Below are 18,885 nucleotides of genomic sequence, written 5' to 3' on the forward strand. Positions count from 1 at the left end.
AAACACCCATGAAAGAAGATGCTGCTGCTCTTCGATGCTCCGTGCTGTGTAAAAGGAAGTTTAGCAAATACTCTGAGAAAATACAGGATCTCTGATCCAGACAAAAGCAGACCATTACCTAAACTTGCCAGGAAGTGTTAATTATTCCATCCTTCACTATAAAAACCCTGTGCTTCCTAGATTGTGGTTAAGCCTATTTTGCAAGCACAAGACACTTCATTTATTATTGGGTCTTGCAGATTACTTTCCACAGCTATCTGATAGAGAAAGCTCCTTCTGCTGCACAGTGTTTATATGCTAAATGCAGTGCTTTATCTACTAATTGCCAGCCGTAGCTTTGAAAGAGCATTCAAAATTTTAAAGGACGTAGCCAGCTCTGATTAAAAATTTAACGTTTTAAGTAAAGTCACGCAATCTCATTCATTTCACAAATGCTTCAAAGCAGCAGCAAGCTACCAAGTGAAATTTCAACTGCAGATCAGTACCATCTGGAGAGGAATTAGTTCTACTTCAGTGTACTTCAGTTTGGCGATAAGCGGCACTGGATGAAGTTACCACGGCACTACATAAACCTCTCAACCTTGAAGTTATTCTGACGACCAGCTCTGTTGAACTGTTGAGGCACAGACTCTGATCTGACAAGACAGACACTCTTAATTAAAAGCAGCCTACTGAGCAGCTTCATGAGGCAACGAAAGAGCAATTCCTCCTACCGCCAAACAGGGATCACTTACAAGCCCGTAGATGCACTAAGGAGCACGTGGAAGGTGGTTGTGGCAGTGTTCGATGTTGAAGGATTTCCAACAACAGACATAAGGACATCTCACTGGAGAAACTGTCTCAAGTGCTGTCAGTCCGACAGTGAATCGCAAACCTCACCGCTGTATTTCTTTAGTTCAAGAATCACAGACATGGATCCACAGTCTCGTCACCGGCAACATCTGTTCTACCTGCAGAGCTGACCCCAGCTTAAGCGCCCTGCCCCAAAGGACCCCAGCTCCCAGACAAGTGACACTGGGCCCAGGCAGCACTGATCACTCCCTGGGCAGGACCTATCAAGGTAGAAAGCTTCTGGAAACTGTAGTCTCTCTGAAAGTTATAGGTGAAAAGGTAAAAAATTAAGTAAATCAGCAGTTAGCCGGTGTTGGGATACACATGGTCTCAGTGAATAAATACACTGTAAGGAAAGGAATAACTACTGGAAGGTCCCCATGAAAATAAAGCAAGAGAAATCCAAATTACATATGCCAGTGACAGCCACAGGGGCTCTGATTTTTTAAAATTTTATTTAATCAAAGTTAAGACGTGGATAAACATAAATACAGCACAAGTACTTCAGATCATTCTTCATATTTGTGTACAGACAGACTGATGGATGTAATCCCAATGAAATCTGCAGTCAGTGAAGTGCATACAGCCTTCCCCCCACACACTCAAAAACAAAACCCAATTTAAAAAACAAAAAACCAAACAAAACAAACCACACAGACAATCTCAGCACACACTCTCATTACAAATGATTCATCCATAAATAGGTAGAGGGTGCAAACAAGCTAATATGCGAACATGTATAACCTCTCGTTAATGGGAAAAAAAAAAAAAACAAAAACAGAAGCAGCCATAATGATTAAAATACATTCAGTTACTGATAACTAGTTGTGCCATACAAGGCATTATCAAAACAAAAAAAAGAAATTGTGCTGCAGAGAAAAGCTATATACAACAAGAAAATAAACTGCAAAGTTAACGCATGCATGTTTTATCCTGGAAAAGCACAGCCCTCCAATATTTTCTCCACGTTTGTTATAAAAGCCCTCTGCACTCAACTAAAATTAAAATGATCTTAAAGGATAATACTTGTAAAGTTTACTTAAGTCTTCAGCCACAGAAAACTGCAATGAAAATAAATGTTCAGAGTCATTTTCAAAACAAAAAAACAAAACCAAAAAATCTATTCATCTGATGACATGCATGATTAAAAGGTCTAGGCAAGATACACTGCTCTACGTTCCTGATGACTAAGGAAAAAAGCTCAAGTCAATTTAATCTGCAGATGGTCAGAGGATTTTTGTATTTCAGCAGAAGCAGCAGTTCAGATCTTCTGGATCTTTTCCCCAACAACTACAGGATTCTCTTTTCTGATTTTCTCAGCAGCATCAGCTTTGTAATTGTAAGAGCAACTGTGTACATCTGAATAACGGTGCATACCACAGTAAACGTTTCCACAGCGACATTCAAACCCTGTGGACAGAAATATTAGCTTAGACATTTCAACATTCTTAATTACACCAGATTGTTTTAAATCCTGAATGTGTTCACTCACTAGCAATACATCTCAGTCACCAGTGTCAATCGACCAAAGAGCTTCTGCTGCAGAAAGCATAAAAATCACAAATAATACATTTTTAAGTGACTACAGTAAGATCTGACTTTATCATTCCTTCCTACCACATGGTACACCAGCATAAAATGAAGCCTCCTGCTTCCTTGTTTATGGAATCTTCACCCTGAAGAACTCAAGTTTTCTTAGGCCCTTTCACCAAACCACTGCAAAGCTGGTTAGTGAACAGCAGCAAATTATCATCCAGTTCCTCAGCTAAACAGACTTCCAAAGGGAAGCATCTGGGATTAGGAACTACACTTAAGGAGAGGAAGATGAAAAATGAAAAGACACATGAATGACTAAATCTAGTAAGAGCCAGCAGAAAGCAACTTTGGCCAAGTTTTATTTCAAACCAACAACCCTGAGATGACCATGCCCCATTCTCCTCCTCAGGAGAACCTTTCAGAGGTCCAAAGCCTAAATAAGTCTAAGAAAAGTGAAATGTACACTCCTTACCAGTAAGTCCAACCTTCTTCCTGCACATGAAACAACGATTCTTTTTCTGTTTTGGTTTGTCAAGCAACTTGTCTTGTTCTTCAGGTGTAGACTCTGCATTCTCTGACACTGAAGCTATTATGAAACAAAAAGTTAGTAAGAATGATGGAAAAAAAATGTCTGTCTCTCCGCTTCCTCTCTAAGTCATACAATGATCTAAAGCCCATGTTGTAAATTTAGGTTCTGGGGTGAGCCAGCTTGCTGCAGCTGCCATGTCTGAGGTATACTGGACTCTCAGCAGTGGTACTGGAACTCCCTCCTTCTAGACCTTCAATACAATTTAAGGAGAGAATTCACTGAATGCTCATACAAAGTTCACAAAACAAAAATACCATAAAGAAACAGAAGAAAGATTCAGTGCTGTTACATTTGGGAAAAGAATTCAACGCCCAAGTGTTTCCCCACTGGGGTTACTAGACCAGTTCCTAAAACCTGCTTGTAAGAAGCACTGTATTTATCAGGGTCAGTTGAGTAAAGCGCTCCCTTTCAAATACTGAATCAACATTATTTTTGCTGAAGGCTGCAAGACTGAAGCCACACAAAATGCGGCGTTTCAGAACAAACTCTACCACTGTGACACTGTGGCTCTTGCACACCTGAAAAAAGCCTACACAGGGGTCAGTCACGACCTGGGCTGAGATATCATTAGCTCAAGATACACAGACTTCCAGGTAAATGCACTATCCTGAAGCCCAGAAGAAAGCAGGGAAATATCTCATTTTAAACAGACTTTTGCTAAGACTCCTTTCATCCTACTTTAATATTCTCTCACATCTGAAAGAGACAGGTTACATGCTGTGTGGGAGAACTTCAGTAATAGTAGCATTTGCCTGACCCAGGTAAAAATAGAAATTGGCTGCTTTTCCTCAAGTATTTGCACATTCCTTACATTACAAAACAGAAATAGAAACCAAAAAAACCCAACTTCATTTCAAGAAGGGCTAAGAGCCAATCTCTGCCTACCAGCCATAGCTAGATCACAGCAGGACAAGTCTCCAGTGAGTAAGGCACACAGAAGCTAGGAGTGCTTGCAGAAAAGAGGCAAAGTGAACAAAAAGAACAAAAATGAGTTCCAGCTGGGAGGAGTATCAATGGAAGCAGAACCAAAACCAGCGCTGTCGAGAAGGGAAAGACAACAGCCCAGACATTTGTCAGGGAAAAAGCTGCAGGCATCTCTGTGCAGCTGGACTTTTGTTAGGCAGAGACTGTCAGATGCAGTTCTGTGCTAGTTCTGCGCCAGTCGACTGCTATTCTGCATGACAATTCGTGTGGGTTTTTTCCTGTGCTGCTGTTCCGATTTTTTTTTTTTTAAAAGGAAAGGGCACTTTCCATTTTTGCAACATATCACAACACTGCCATCTGTACTAAGCAACATCAATGGGTAGCAAAGACTACACCCAAATGGACAGTATATTCCAAAGGTTAATCTAGCAAAGATAGACTGCTATACATGGTTTATTAAACTCCTTTTAAATCACCATCTATGTTACAAGCAGAGCTTTTCTTTGCCCTCAACTAATAAACTGAGACAAAGAAATTTGTATAAGAATTGACAGTTTGCCCAAAAAGGTTCCATGGCTTTAAATGGCTGTTAAAGGGCGCATTTCTGAGTAGACAGACAATATCCAAAGGTTTGCAAGATAATAATCAAAACCACTAAGGATTAAGGGATGCTAAGTATCAGAAGTGGTAAGACTCACATGAACTCTTGCAGTGTTATACAGAACAGATATTAGAGTGTTAATTAATTCATTAAGAAAGCTTCATGCCATGAATTAGCGCTTAGCAACTAACATTCTCAAGTTTGCATTTCCTCTTGTAACAAATTCCAGTTACCTCAATGTAAGCTTTACTACAAGCCTCTGTAACTATTAGGCAAATCTAGGAAAAAAACCTGGCACTGTTCCCTGCCTAACAAGGCTCTCTAATACATACGTACTTACGCTTTCTTTGTGCGTACGGCTCTCACATTAAAGTTTAAAAATATTTAAGGGCCGCTGCTCACTGTAGAACTGAGTGGAAAGGTTCTTCTACTGCTGCCACGAGTCACTTTGTATCTACTGTAGTAACCATAAATTTTAGCTCTCAATTTGCTTTTGCATAGAAGCCAGAGATTTTGACTCAAAATCCTGTATGACAGCCATGAATATCCCTAACCACTAAGCCACCTTTGGTTGACAAAGTGCCAGTGTTTAGTGCTCTGCCTATAAGCTGTGATGAATGCAATAGCAAAAAAAAAAAAGCCAGACAAAATGCAACACCATGTAGTTTGGAGCTGGCAGGAAACATGTTGCAGCCACTCCCAGCTGCTTTACTTTGGATCCCAGGGTGCTGCTGCCCACTTTTCTCCTACCCATGCCCTCCATTCCCCCAGCCCCAGTTCTGCCTTTCGCTGGAGAACACCAGCACAAGCTGCCAACTAACCCAAAACAAATAAAACATGAACACACTCTTTTTTCTGGAGCTGACAAGCTGGCCTGGCCACTCGAAGTCCCCCATTTTACAGAGCATGTTCTTTGCTGATCAAAACAAGCAGAGCCAGGATTCCCTCATAAAAGCAGAAGCTTTTCCTGGTGCTTTACTTGTGCCAGCCCCGCTGGAAACATCAGCGTACCCTGACCACCGGAACACCACCACCGAGGAAAAAACATGCTCCAGTCCCTGCATCGCTGCCAGCACAGCACAGAACTCTGCACTTGCTTCAAGGCTCCAGACACCTCATCTTTCTTATAGAATCAAAAGAGTTGTCAGGGTTGGAAGGGACCTTAAAAATCATCTAGCTCCAAAGCTCCAACCCCCCTGCCATGGGCAGGGACATCCCCCACTAGATCAGGGTGCTCAGAGCCCCATCCAGCCTGGCCTCAAAACCTTCCAGGGATGGGGCTTCCACCACCTCTCTGGGCAACCTGTGCCAGTGTCTAAACACCCTCATGGGGAAGAACTTCTTCCTAACATCCAGTCTGAACCGACCCATCTCCAGCTTTAATCCATTCCCTCTAGTCCTACCACTACCCAACATCCTAAGAAGTCCCTCAGCAGCTTTCTTGTAGGCTCCCTTAAGATATTGGGAGGCATATTTTACGTTTGTCACCCCTGCAATACCAGGGAGAGCTTCTCAGAGGACAAGGTTCCCCACTCCCACAGGAAGGCTTTCAGTAACTACATTTACCTCTTAAAAGCATCCGACCAGACCCTAGGAAAGAGAATAGCCACTCCTCTAACGGAATGAAATGTGAAGTTAATCCTAAACAGGAGATCAGTACTTCCTTAGATTTTAACACTAAACCGAAGTAATCACCCTAAAATACACTGTTCCAGTGTTAGAGCGGCACACATTAAGCACAGAATTTAGGTTTAATGTCTCTTGTGAATGTTTCCTCTCTCCCTGGAGCATTCATCCAGTAAATCGGGATATCTTGTGCCATTTTCTACACTTGTATCATAACCACACTCTACATCTAAGTCTCTGATGCTGTCACAAAAAAGTATCCATCGATTCCTTCCCAGGACTGTCTACTGAGCTAATCCTGATACGGTCCACTGAAGCTGATGTCATTAGTTCAACAGCATCCACTTTAGGTTCAGGTTATCTCCATACAAAATTGTGTAGCAACTTAGTAAGTTTAAAAAAGCTGATGTTAAAACTAAGTCAGCAGAATTAAACTGTTTTACCTCACTAAAAACATAGATGAGCACAAAAAGGTGATTTCACTCAGAATAGCCATGTTATTCAAATAACATGGTTATTCAAATAAATAGCTAGTTATTCAAATCTTAGTTTGTATTTTCATTTTTCAAATTAGTAACCACACTCTATTACACAACTGACTCCATTCTGCAGTGCTAATATACTGGTCTCTCCAATGAGTTCGAAAACCAGAGCGACTGGTTTGGGTCTCAGAAGTTATCAGCCTTGGAGAGGCTGGAGAGCCCACCTGCTAATATATAGAAATATTTTATGCCCCATGTTCTTGAGTTTTAATAGCTCCATAAACTACACAGTGGAGCACTCCTGCTTTCCATGACGTTTCATTTACCTTTAAAAAACTCCCCGAAATATAAAGCATGAATCCTATCCTGGATAGTTTTAAACTCATTAATCCTAGAGAAGTAAAATGCCTCTTTACCTGCTTGCAGGCTTCCTGGGAGGCAGCACCGTTAATCCCCTGCTAAGAAATAAGGAATCCTGACTGGCTAATCCTGACAGGGCCGTAATGTTGAGCAAAAGGTACAACAGTCCCCGAGACAATCTAAAATGAGTTGGAGAGCTGCTCAGAATAGAAGAAAGCTGCTAGAAAAGCTGGACTGTACCTTAATGACGTTCATTTTAGGTCATCTTTAATGGTATGCTCATGGTATTTAAGAACATTAAAATAAATAAAAATAAATAATAATTAAAAAACATTAGTCACCACCTAGCATCCGGGCTTTTTGCAGTGTTCCATACCCACAATCGTTATCACACAATCACTAGATGTAAAACCTAGATTTCATAACATATTCTATAGTTTTCCTCCACTTCCTTTGCAATGTACAAATCTAATGAACGTAAACGGATCGAATCTGAACTGCTCTTTGGGGGTTTTAGCCCTTTGCAGTTTTAGTTTGCCTGAAAACAGCAAGAACTGTGTGCAGAGAGTTCAAGTCCCATTTATTTGTCCACTTACAAAAAAATAAGTAATAGTAATCTAAAAATAAGTAAATAGTAATCTAAGAAAACTTAACTAGTCATTCTATCTTTCATTCACCATTAAACAGCAAGTTCATGGGACCTCAACTAAATACTATAGACTAACTATACAAGTAGCAGAGAACAATTTGCTGTGGAACAGACATTCCAATAGAGCAAGATTTTTATCAGAATAAAGACTGAACAAATGATCAAAGAAGACAAATTCTTTTTTGTCTCCTACATCAACAGAAGTAGCATTATAAGCTCTTCAGTCTGGGACCAACCACCACAGCTCTATGACTTTTTTTTTTTAACACTACAAAGCCAGATGATACTAACTAACTTGGATTCACACATTTCTATTACATTCTTGACAGTAGCCTAGAATTCAAATTCCAAATTACAGTGGTGTGGAGGGTGGGAACAGGATGCACAATTGTGACACCAATTCAGTGAAATCCACTTAGCATCCACTGTAAGATGCTTTCTTTCCAAATTCACAGTTTCAAAGCAAAATAATTTAAAATTGGATACGCTACATGTCCTTTGATTTTCAGTGAAGGGAGAGCACAGAAGCAACTCTTCAGGAAATGAGGCTGACCCTGCCACAGTGAGTTATAAATAGGGATTGTAATTTAGAACTGCAATTACACAGTCGTGGTGTTCTTAGTTTAGAAATCACTATGGTACAAAGAAAAGGACACAGAACACAGATGAGTACTCTCAACTCCTGATATAGGTTGATCCCTGAAATACGTATTGTAAAATGCAAATAATGCCCCCAAAAGCAAAGCTTCTAGTTGAGAAAGCTATCTGATCTTCTCATAGGGAGAATTACAAGGAACACAAATATATCCAGATGCGTAAGAGACATTCCTTCGGAAACTTGCTGCAAGAAGTCTTTTCACTGGCCCCAGTCGCCTCACAGGACAGGCCCCAAAGATTATTTGAAAATAAAGCACTGCCCTCACCTCCCAGTGAAAAGACAGTAGGTGCCGCAAAGCAAGAGCTTCAGCTTACAGCAAAGCCAAGCAAGTAAGATCCCGAGGCAAACAGAGAGACTAAGCCAGGCTCTGGATGGAAGACAAGGAAGAGACTAAACTCATGAGACTAACTGGAAGACAACAAAAGAAAGAAAAGGGTAGTGGGAAGATGAGCTTACAGAAGTTGCCTTAATATCCACTGACAGGTGCCACACGCGCACTGGCACAGACCTGCAGCGCAAAAGCCCCATGCCTGACCCAGGTGTTCTGCTCCTGAGGTTCCCAGAAAGGGACGTGCCTGCATGGGAGCTGGGCTCCAGCTGGCACAAAGCACTTCCCGGCTTCCCAACACCGCACAACAGGCATGTAAGTAGAGCCCTATCCACATAACTCCGAGGTACATCAACTAAAAATCTAGTTTGCAAACCCACCTCTGCTGTGCAAATATACAGAACTTAAGAAGGATAAGGCTTTTCAGCACTCGCTCTTCTCTTAAGCTGAGTAAGGTCAGACATCACTGACAGGTATTAAGAGCACGCCTTATGTGCATGGTAGAAATTAAGGCAGCAAGAGCTCCCAGCTCCAGAAAACTAACTAGCAGATATTAGAATATATGTCTAGAATATAGCTTTTTAAAAGTAAACATCTTTCTAATAATTGACATCTCAAAGGCTGGTACAGTATTAACAACAGAATCTTTTCCCTTTTACAGCTCCTGTTTGTGTGACCAGGGAGGAGGCCTTACTCCACACACTGCCCAAGTTCTACTCCATCCTACAAAAAGCCAGCACTCAGGTTTAAAGAATTCTCTGCAAAGCAGAAATATGATGCCAGATGTATAATAAAAGAACTTACATTTAGAACATGTAATTCCACTTAAAGAGGCTATCTGTGGAAAACCCAAACTTCTACATTTAGACTAGTCTACAGAAACATAACTCTACCCACTAAAGCCTTAGCTGCATCAGCAGAAGTGAAGGCACAATACTTACTGACTTACCTTTAAATACCTTTTATGTCTACAGATTACAAGCCTGAGCAAATTTTGTACACTATTTTTTCATTTTCCTAAGAAGCATTATTAAAAACTCTTTAGTTTTAAGCTCTGTAAGTCTGCATGTAAAAAAGGGAAAAAAATAAAAAAGAAAAAATCCCATTACATTTGTACTGGCAATAAGGCTTTCAGGCTGATGTACTTACATCATTCAGTCATTTAACCTCAGAGTTTGTGGCTTGGTCATTTTATACTTGATAAAGTGAATTTCAGCAGATGGAAACATTGCACTGCTACTGTTCACAGGCAAAAGGTTCTTTTACACATGTTTCATGTTTATAGAAGATACTAACACTACTCTTATAATAGCTATGTCACAACACCCTCTATCACAAATATGCTCATAAATTTCTGTGATATCTGCTGCAAATGATTATGCCAAGAAGTAACTGATACTCAAAACTCTACTTACATGTAATAGCTCTGGCATAACGACTGTACAGTAGATTGATTTACAATGTGCATTTCCGACCCCAATTAAGACACTCGTTATGACAGATACTGAAATCGCCAGTTAAACATAACAATTTTCAGTTTAACATTTGCCTTTTAAGAGAAGAAATGTCATTCTTAAATTGCGTTTCGATTTTTGGGTTTGAGAACAAGCCATCTCTTGAACAGAATTATATTAAGTTTTAAAAACGTTATTGTAAGTTCTGTCTCTGAAAACTAGGCACTAACCTTGCAAATCTTCTGTCTCAGGTACTGTTTTGTCCGCAGCTGTATTATCCGATTGGGATGATGCTACAGATTCTGTTAGAAGTGACTGACTTGACACAGGGCTGGGGAAAAAAAGTAGTTATTATTTCTGAGGCATGTCCATGTTCTCTAGAGCATTCCTGAACGAAATACATTAGAGTACATTTTTACGAAATATCACGACAACACTTTTCACTCAAGTTGCTTCTGTAATCATTGAAAAATTGCCACAATGCCTAAGAATGTGGGACAATCTGAATTTAGGAAAAGTTGAACATCTTGACGTTCCTACTGAATGCAATAAACTAGTTCAACTATAAAAAGGAAAAAAGAAATATTCTGGGTTAGCTTGGCATACCACCCTTCCACTCAGAAGCAACAACAGGGCAAGGCAAGGATTTTTACAACATAAGTCAGCACGATAATTGTAGAGGAGCTACTTTCAGCGTTCTAGTGATACAAACAGGAAAATTGCAGCATGTCAATGTTTCCAGCAATAAAGCATCTGCAGCTGTACACAGATTGTTGCAGTGTAACGTGGTGGTCGCCAAACTTCCCAGCCCTGTCAGTCATGGTGCTAAAAACATCTCCCTGGTGAGGAAAGGCTGAAGGAGCTGGGTCTCTTCAGTTTGGAGAAGAGCAGGCTGAGGGGTGACCTCATAAATGTTTATAAATACGTCAAGGGGGAGTGTCAGGAGGAGAGAGTCCGGCTCTTCTCAGCGATGCCCAATGACAGGACAATGGGCAACGGGTACACGCTGGAACATAGGAGGTTCCACAAAAACATCAGAAAACACTTTTTCCCTGTGAGGGTGACAGAGCCGTGGCACAGGCTGCCCAGGGAGGTTGTGGAGTCTCCTTCTCTGGAGACATTCAAAACCCGCCTGGATGTGTTCCTGTGCGATCTACTGTAGGTGATCCTGCTCTGGCAGGGGGCTGGACTAGATGATCTTTTGAGGTCCCTTCCAACTCCAGCATTCTGCGATTCTGTGAAATCACAGCGTGGCTGAAAACTCACAAACAAGCAGAGATTCATACCAGCAGTCACTCACAGCCAAGCTGCTCATTCAGCAGCTCTACCGCAGAGCAAGACAGAGTTGAAGTCTCTGGCGATAGGCACCACTGCTCCACTTCCCCAATTTGTTTCTCCCTTTCCACTTAAGGATTCACCCCAAATCCAAGGATTGGATTATCCAGCAGCCCATGAACCACAGAAGCACCACCAGTAGTCCATGACACAAACAAGGCACTGGAGTCGTAATCTTAATTGCCAACAACTGCATGTACGTCTTGAACTGCAGGTTTGGTCACCTGCAAAAGGGCACTGCCGATGTACTAGAGATTTCCTCAGAGTATAACTCCGAGGTATTACCGGAAACGGAAGTTGAATCCCTGCTTTTGTTTTAGAAAAAAGAACAACTGACACCGATTTTTTTTTGAAGTACAAGTCTAAGAGCAACCATCCACTCATCTCTTCTGTAACCACTAATCAAGCTAGTGATCCAAGAGATACTTCTCTCTTTCACGGTATTATAAAGCTTGCACGAGGAAACAAACTCAAGGCACTGCAATTGGTTCTCCTCTGTGCACTGACCTGGATTAATTTTTTTACACATACCAGGAGAGTTCTATCAGGGTAAGATATCTATTTTCTACCCCCAATTAGAAATACCAGACTGGAAAGACCAAATATAGCATCAAGCACAGCACCTAGCTCTCAGTTCACATGTGGGATCCAAGCATGAGATAACACCTCCTATAAAAAGCTAAGGAGCAAAAAACACAGTCTGAACAGAACCAGCCAACGCTGACGGATCAAGTCACCCTCAGCCTGTGGGTTTACTACATTTTGATTTTTAAAGAGAAATTGGAATGAATATTACTGTACGCTAACTTCCATAGTATAACACACCAACATTTTTCACTCAAAAAAAATTTACCCAAGCCCTGAAGTCACTGTTGGCTGTATCGTTATGAACTGATACGCAGCCACTAAGTATAAACAAATATTTCGCTTTTACATATGGAGAGTACTTAGTAATTTCGAGTGATTTACAAGATTACATGGCACCTCCTTTAATAATCCAGTTGGAAATTAGTTGTTTAATAAGATATAAGTTCAGGAGTGCAACTTGGACCAAGATTCAGATATCCTTCTTGTGTTCTAGTATGCTCAGCTTTTCGCAAGGCAACTAGTACGTTAACACATCAATCACATTATTTCTGAGAGGTCTAGTAAACAGCTTTCTGCCATTTTACAGAATCCTCAAATTTCTAAGATGTAAAGAGTTCTCCTTTGATAAATATACAACCAACCACACATCACAGAATCAAAGACTAGCCAGACAAATCCCAGCAGAACAGCGTGAAGCTGGCAACACTCCTATTTGAGGCTAAATTCCAAAGACAAATTTGCATTTGAATGCAAGTTGCAGCTAACAGATCAGCTACTATTGACTGCGAGGTCCCATGCTTCAAAATTTGCAGTTAAATCTTATCAGTTTTCTTTATTTATTTATGCAGTATGAGTACACTTCATCTAATCATCTCAATACAGATTTTTATGTAAAATACAGAACAACAGACACAAACAGCTTACCTTGGCTGCATAGATGGAGTAGATGTAGAATCTAAAGTTGACTGAGTTTCCTGGGCGCTGCCTTCTGTGCACTGAACCGGTAAGGATTCAGTTATACTACTGACAGAAGTTGCTGGAAGGAAGACACTAATGTAAAATGTGTTAACCCTACTTCCCCAGACTACAGAAGTTATACAATGCAACTTATTTTTTGACCCCCCATGACATCAGCCAAGAAAGTAATTGCATTTCAGCCTCTATCATAATGAAACATAATTTTACAAAAAGTAAGTTTGGGCATATTTTGATCACCTTCTGGCCCTAGACCCCCAGAAGTTACACAGCACAAAATTTTGAAGCAGGAGCTGTAAAACAGTTACACTATTTTCTGATAATTAAAGCATCTACAAACAGCTTTCTCAGGATAAGCTACAGTATTCGGACATGACAAGCTCAGGTTCTGTTTAAAAAAAAAAACCAAACCCCGAAGATAGATCTGAGAGAAACAGCAGTGGGGCATCCTAAGGTCAAGTTAAAATTCATTTTGAAGTCGTAGACCCTAGATCCCCAGATTTTAACAGCAGTTATTGCTGCAGTTTTAAAAGTCAAGTTCATATTAAAGTCAAGGAGGGAAGTCTTCAAGAGCGCACCATGAGACTCCTCGCTGTCGGTATTCAGCCAAGCCAGAAAAGACATTTTAGAACCTCCAGGGAAGCATACCCTAACCCTCCTGCCCCAGCAGAACATCATAAAGCTGAAAACATGGGGGTGAACAGAGCAGAAAAGGCTCCTCTTGCTGAGGGCACTAACATTAGGTCAAAAGGGAAAGAATCTAGCTTCTTCTAGTGAGTGAATGTAGGAAGACAGAACTTATTTCAGTGGAGAAACTGCTTTGTAGGAAAGACCATGGGGCACTGGGCCAAAAACAACAAGAAGTATCTCTGTCTGAAGTTAGGAGAAACTATTCTTAAAAAGCACCTACAGGTTAGTCCTTCAGCATCATGCTGCAGAAATTAAGTACCTGTAATTTAAATGCTCTTCACAAACATTCTCCAAGCTAAATGATATCTCGACTGTCAATTTCAGGAAAAATTTGTTGGTATTTTCTCTGAATTTTCACACTTCAAATTGGAAACACTCAGGTTAATATAAAAGATATTAGCAAGAGTCTACTTCTGAGCAGATTAATCACAACACAATTATAAGCATTTTGCCCAAGCTCACTCCATAAGGCAAGATATTTGAACAAAAACGTTTGCACTAATACTCCTACACTTGAAGTATTCAGACACAGTCAGGAAGCAAGTTGCTGTCTCCTGTGCCATTCTGAGTTGTTCAAACAGACATGTCAGCACTACTTACCAGGAGGGCTAATTCTACCATTACTGTTCTGCCTTTGAAGATGTTCTTTGTAGCACACTGAGCACATGCCATTCGTACGAGGATTCCCATAAAATCCGCAGCCAGTGGAACAAAGCATAGGCACTTGGCTGCGGTTAGTTTCTTGAGCCATTTTCCCTTCTTCTATAAACCTGGAATTGAAACATACAACCCAATGTTTAGAGGCCTGAGAAAAGCCTTTACAGCTGACATTTCACAAGGCAGAGTTTCCTACGGCTCAATAAAAAGATCTTCTAGGAAAGACACCCTGTGAGCAACAAAATGTCCATTCTTAAAAAGTCTATAAATCTGACTAACAATACACACACAGCCATACACACATGTCTTGCATGACCCATACGTACTGAGCCTTCCAGCATCACCATGTTACGGTCAATATAGAGCCCACAAAGAAAAGTCATTTGAGAAAATACTGGAATTGTTGCTGCTTCTAGCAGTAAGTTAAGGAGAAGGGGACACCTGTGATGAACTCTTGAAACTCAAACAACTGATACTGTGAATGAGAACTATAAAATGAAAGACAAGCATGGTAACACATGCGTACTTACTGCATAATAATTATGATTAACAATCATCACATGAATTTGCAAGTTACTGTTTAGTCACCACGTCATTAGCAAAGGACAACACAACTACCTACCACAAAACCCACATTGATTTTTCACGTGCAAAAAGAAAATCGCCCTTTCAGTCAGAAATAGTAGACTAGGTACATATACCACCTCTTATATACCAATCATGTGTGAAAATACACTAAAAATGAGGACAAAAGAGATAAGTATCATGGCAACTCATGTAACGTTGTGAGATTTACTGGACAATTGCCATCCGTTTGGGCCTGGTTTGTAAAATTCCGTAAATCTTTTTAATACAAGAAATCGCAACAATCACCTTCAACGGTGTTGTGAGCCTCCTAACTACTCTCAAAGGGTCCAGCTTGTAAATCTGTTATAGATATCTGTCACTCAGCAAGATAAAATTTTCCAGGTTTTGCCCCCCTCCAAAAACACACTCTTGCCCTTTCAGTATCAGAAAGAAGAAACAGTCATTAAAAAATTAAAGTGTCTCAGGTATCAATTATTTCATTCAAGACCAACTTAGGTCTACCATTTTATACTTCCTGATTTTAATACTTCCTAATTTTAATTCTTGCAAGTCAAACCAAAGATAAGCAGTATTACTGGGCTGGAGGGAAAAAAAAAAAAAAATAAAAAAAAATCAATCAAGTAACATTAGTATTTCAAAAGCAAAGCAAATTCAGAGGGGAAGCAGGTTCAAGATACCTGAAAACTTCCCTAATCGCCAAGTTATAAAACTAGATTAAACCACAGTAAGAGGTACACCAGGGTAAAAAGATTTCCTTTTACAAAAGATCTATTTGAAGCCAAATACAAGTTTCCCATTATTTTGTTTTTAGACAAATAGCCTCATCTTTTCTGACACTCACATCCACTGCATTTTATTTTCCCAAAGTATATGAAATTAATACCTCAAAAGAAAACCTCTGGGTTGCAAAACTAACAGCACCACAGGAACAACAGTCAAGTCCTCTGTTCACAACAATAAGGTACTTACTCCAAGGATGACAAAGTATTCAAGACATAAGACAAGAAGATGTGCAGGCAGGAAGAAAAAAAACAACCCAACCAAAACTCTGAGGTTGAAGCTGAATAAGATACTGTCAATTAAGCTTATTTCAGCTGTTTGACTGCCTTCCCCCACCCCAGTGTAGAAGCATTTGCTTTTGACATACAAAGCCCCCATTGACCTCAAACGACAGCTAAATTTGATTTTGCTGAAGTACTGTACTTGTAGCTGAAAGAGCACTTTCATTCCTGCCTTTCTCCAGACAGACCTTTAGAATGAAGCTGCAAGTAGCGCATGTGGGAATTCAGTTCTTACGCTGTGCCCAGCACTCGGCGAAGCCATTTCAGAAGAGTATAAATGAACAGGAGTTTTCCCGTGCTTTGCTAACTCAAACCAATTCAAAGACGAAGCCTTACACAAGACACTCTTGGCATAGAATGTGTATGACAAAGACTAAAAGCCCCCACACTTTGGACAAAATATTTCAAAGACTAATAGAGATTCAATGTCACAATAAAAGTATTAATCCTTTTAATTTTAGGTAGCAGCACATTAGAAGAACCTTACCACACTGACTTTCAAAATTCACCATGATTGCCTTTCTGTTCAAACAGCACACAGGAGTTCAATAAGAGCACCAGTTACTGCTGATTTTCTTATTCCTCCCCCCAACCATTGCTGAAGGAACCAGGTGCTAATGCAATCACAGCATAACAAACTTCTAACATGGACATGAAAAAAAACCCCAAAACAAAACAGTCTGCTCCAATTCAATAAACAAATTGTGAAAGGTGCACAAAGATGCCCGGAAGAAAAACAAGAAAAGCCGGACTGAGTTCCAGCTAAGTCAGTTCCCAAGTTCATTAACCAGCGGATCCTGTCGCCAGTCAAAGCACAAGCCACTGGCATGAGGCTCCAGAACACTTAAATCTCCGAGGGGAAGTGCCAGGGATTCTTCCGAGGAGTTTTAATAAAAGCCACAGGAAGCGGAAGATCCTTCATTGGTTGCTAATATTAAGGGAATAAAATGGAGAAGAGATAGGATCAAACTGATGCAATGCTAAGTCGTCACATGAGGAACAAGTTGAACACTACAAGCACGTGTTGCATTCGGAAGAGGGCAACCACATACAGCGCCCCCACGCCAGCTCCAGTGCTCTGCTGGACCCCCACCCACCCAATGAGTTCCCTGAGCCACAAAAAAAACCAAACAAACACCACCAGGAAAAAAAGGGCCATCACCAGCATACAAAGTTGTCTGACAGTGCAGCGTGCTCAGTCAGTCCATCCACCCACCCACAGAAACCACCTAACAATCAAAACAAACAACAGAAAAGAAGAAAGAAAGAAAAAGAAAAAAGCACAACACACAGGGGAAAAACTCTGGAACTGATGTGAGCGATGACATGTGACCAGGAGGGATAACACACACATTTTAGCAGCCTGTAAGCTGCTGAGATGGTTGAACTGATCCATCTGAGCCCTAAAGCCGCGGAAGGCCAAACCATAATAATAAGCTCTTGCTCCCTCTCCCGTGCTGTGCCCTCCCTCTCGGTGCTCACACACACCAAAACAAATCAAGGAAGTGATCAAACCTAGAAAACCAACCACACTGTCTCTTGTCAGGTTTAAAACAGACTGGCTTTCGAGCTTGTGCTTGTCACGTGTGCTCTTTGGGTGCAAGAGAGGGTCTAGTTGAAGACACGTGTCAAACCACTTGTTTCAACAGCAGAGCAGGCTTAAAGCATTAGGAGAACCACTAGCCAAAACCAGGTACTGAAAATACAAGGGAATAGAGGTCCAAGTGCTGGCCAATCCTGCCGCTGCACTTGAGGCACGCCTGTACACATCCCCACAGCAGAGGGCAAAGGCCAAGCTGACACAGCACCCTGCCTCAAGGACTTTTCTTCCTCACCGCCCGGGTAGGAGCCAAACAGCCGCAAGCAGAGCAGCCGGACTGTGCCCATCTCAGCAAACACAAACAGCAAGAGCTCACTCAACAGGTGTTTTGGGGGAAGGGAAGATCTCCCCCATCCCAGTTCCTGGCTCAGCTTCAGATGATTTTTGTTTCAAAACTGTCCACAGTTTCTCATGATCCATGCAGGAAGATGCATAGTGCTGCCAAGCCCAGTCACCACACAAGCCAGTGCCAGTGGGTTGTCACTGGAGTCGCAGCCTCGCAAGCGCTGTGAGAGGCGTAAGCCTACTCTGCAGTCCCGGCCCCTGTGGCACAGCCCTGCCCCGTCCTCGAGTCAGATCAGTTCATCCATCTGATGGAAAAAACAGGAATATTCATTCTGATGATCTGACAGAGTATCAGCTCTGGAGAACAGGCACAGTGCAAGGGAAGTGACAAGGCTAAAAATAGGACGACCCTTTTCAGGGGCAGCTAGCCCTTGCTGAGCATCAAGCCTGCTGTGAAATACATCCCAAGCGCATACTCTAGCTGTAGCTTCCAAACTGGTCTCCTAGCTTGGCTTCAGTACAAAACTTGAAGCAACCTCATAACTGAGGTGACTGCAAGGTCTTGGGATCAACATGGCTACATGTATGCTCCGTTCCGTTTGAGGTGTCACAAAACAAATGTGGATGGAGCTTGTAAAACTGCTGGAAACACCTCCAGGCTCTATCTGTTCCCCCCGAGCTGTGCTTGCTCAACATTCACAGGGTCATCCTGTTACTCTGAATGCAGAACTGATTAATCTTAGAAGAAAAACAAAACAAAAAACAAACCACCCAAACAACAAAACCCTTTACAATTATGTTCCCTGGTTTGCTTTATAGTTGTACAACCAGTTGCATCAGGACTAATGAGAAGGAAACACACTAGAGGGAAGGGCAAGAGCCTTAAGCAACCCCTCTCAATGCAACCCCAGAACACCCACTTTGTGAAGATTACGGAATAAATGGCCTCTTTTCACATTAGCTAAAAATTGCAAAGCTTAAGCCGATATTACCTCTGATAAATTTTCTTCAAAAGAAAATGTATTTCCACAATAAGCACAGTAGCACACAGCTTCACAGGCAAAGCCC

The 18,885-nt window shown here is 41.2% G+C and overlaps 1 protein-coding gene across 4 annotated transcripts in view; it reads right to left on the bottom strand.

The window, feature by feature from the left end:
* Window positions 1-1,238: 1,238 nt before the first annotated feature.
* Window positions 1,239-18,885, bottom strand: part of ZFAND6 (zinc finger, AN1-type domain 6) — a 31,812-nt gene continuing 14,165 nt past the window's right edge. The window contains exons 2-6 of one of the 4 annotated variants that reach the window (XM_009878281.1): window positions 14,227-14,396; window positions 12,886-12,997; window positions 10,269-10,369; window positions 2,840-2,953; window positions 1,239-2,241 (exon numbers count right to left, since the gene is read on the bottom strand). In XM_009878281.1, the coding sequence (XP_009876583.1) occupies window positions 2,093-2,241; window positions 2,840-2,953; window positions 10,269-10,369; window positions 12,886-12,997; window positions 14,227-14,377 (627 nt within the window). In that variant the 5' untranslated portion in view covers window positions 14,378-14,396 and the 3' untranslated portion in view covers window positions 1,239-2,092. Of the gene's footprint in view, window positions 2,242-2,839; window positions 2,954-10,268; window positions 10,370-12,885; window positions 12,998-14,222; window positions 14,397-18,885 lie in introns of those variants that run through there. The other 3 variants (XM_009878296.1, XM_009878288.1, XM_009878304.1) reach the window with 3 other exon arrangements.

Source organism: Apaloderma vittatum, unplaced genomic scaffold, assembly GCF_000703405.1.
Source record: "Apaloderma vittatum isolate BGI_N311 unplaced genomic scaffold, ASM70340v1 scaffold24350, whole genome shotgun sequence".
Taxonomy (NCBI): domain Eukaryota; kingdom Metazoa; phylum Chordata; class Aves; order Trogoniformes; family Trogonidae; genus Apaloderma; species Apaloderma vittatum.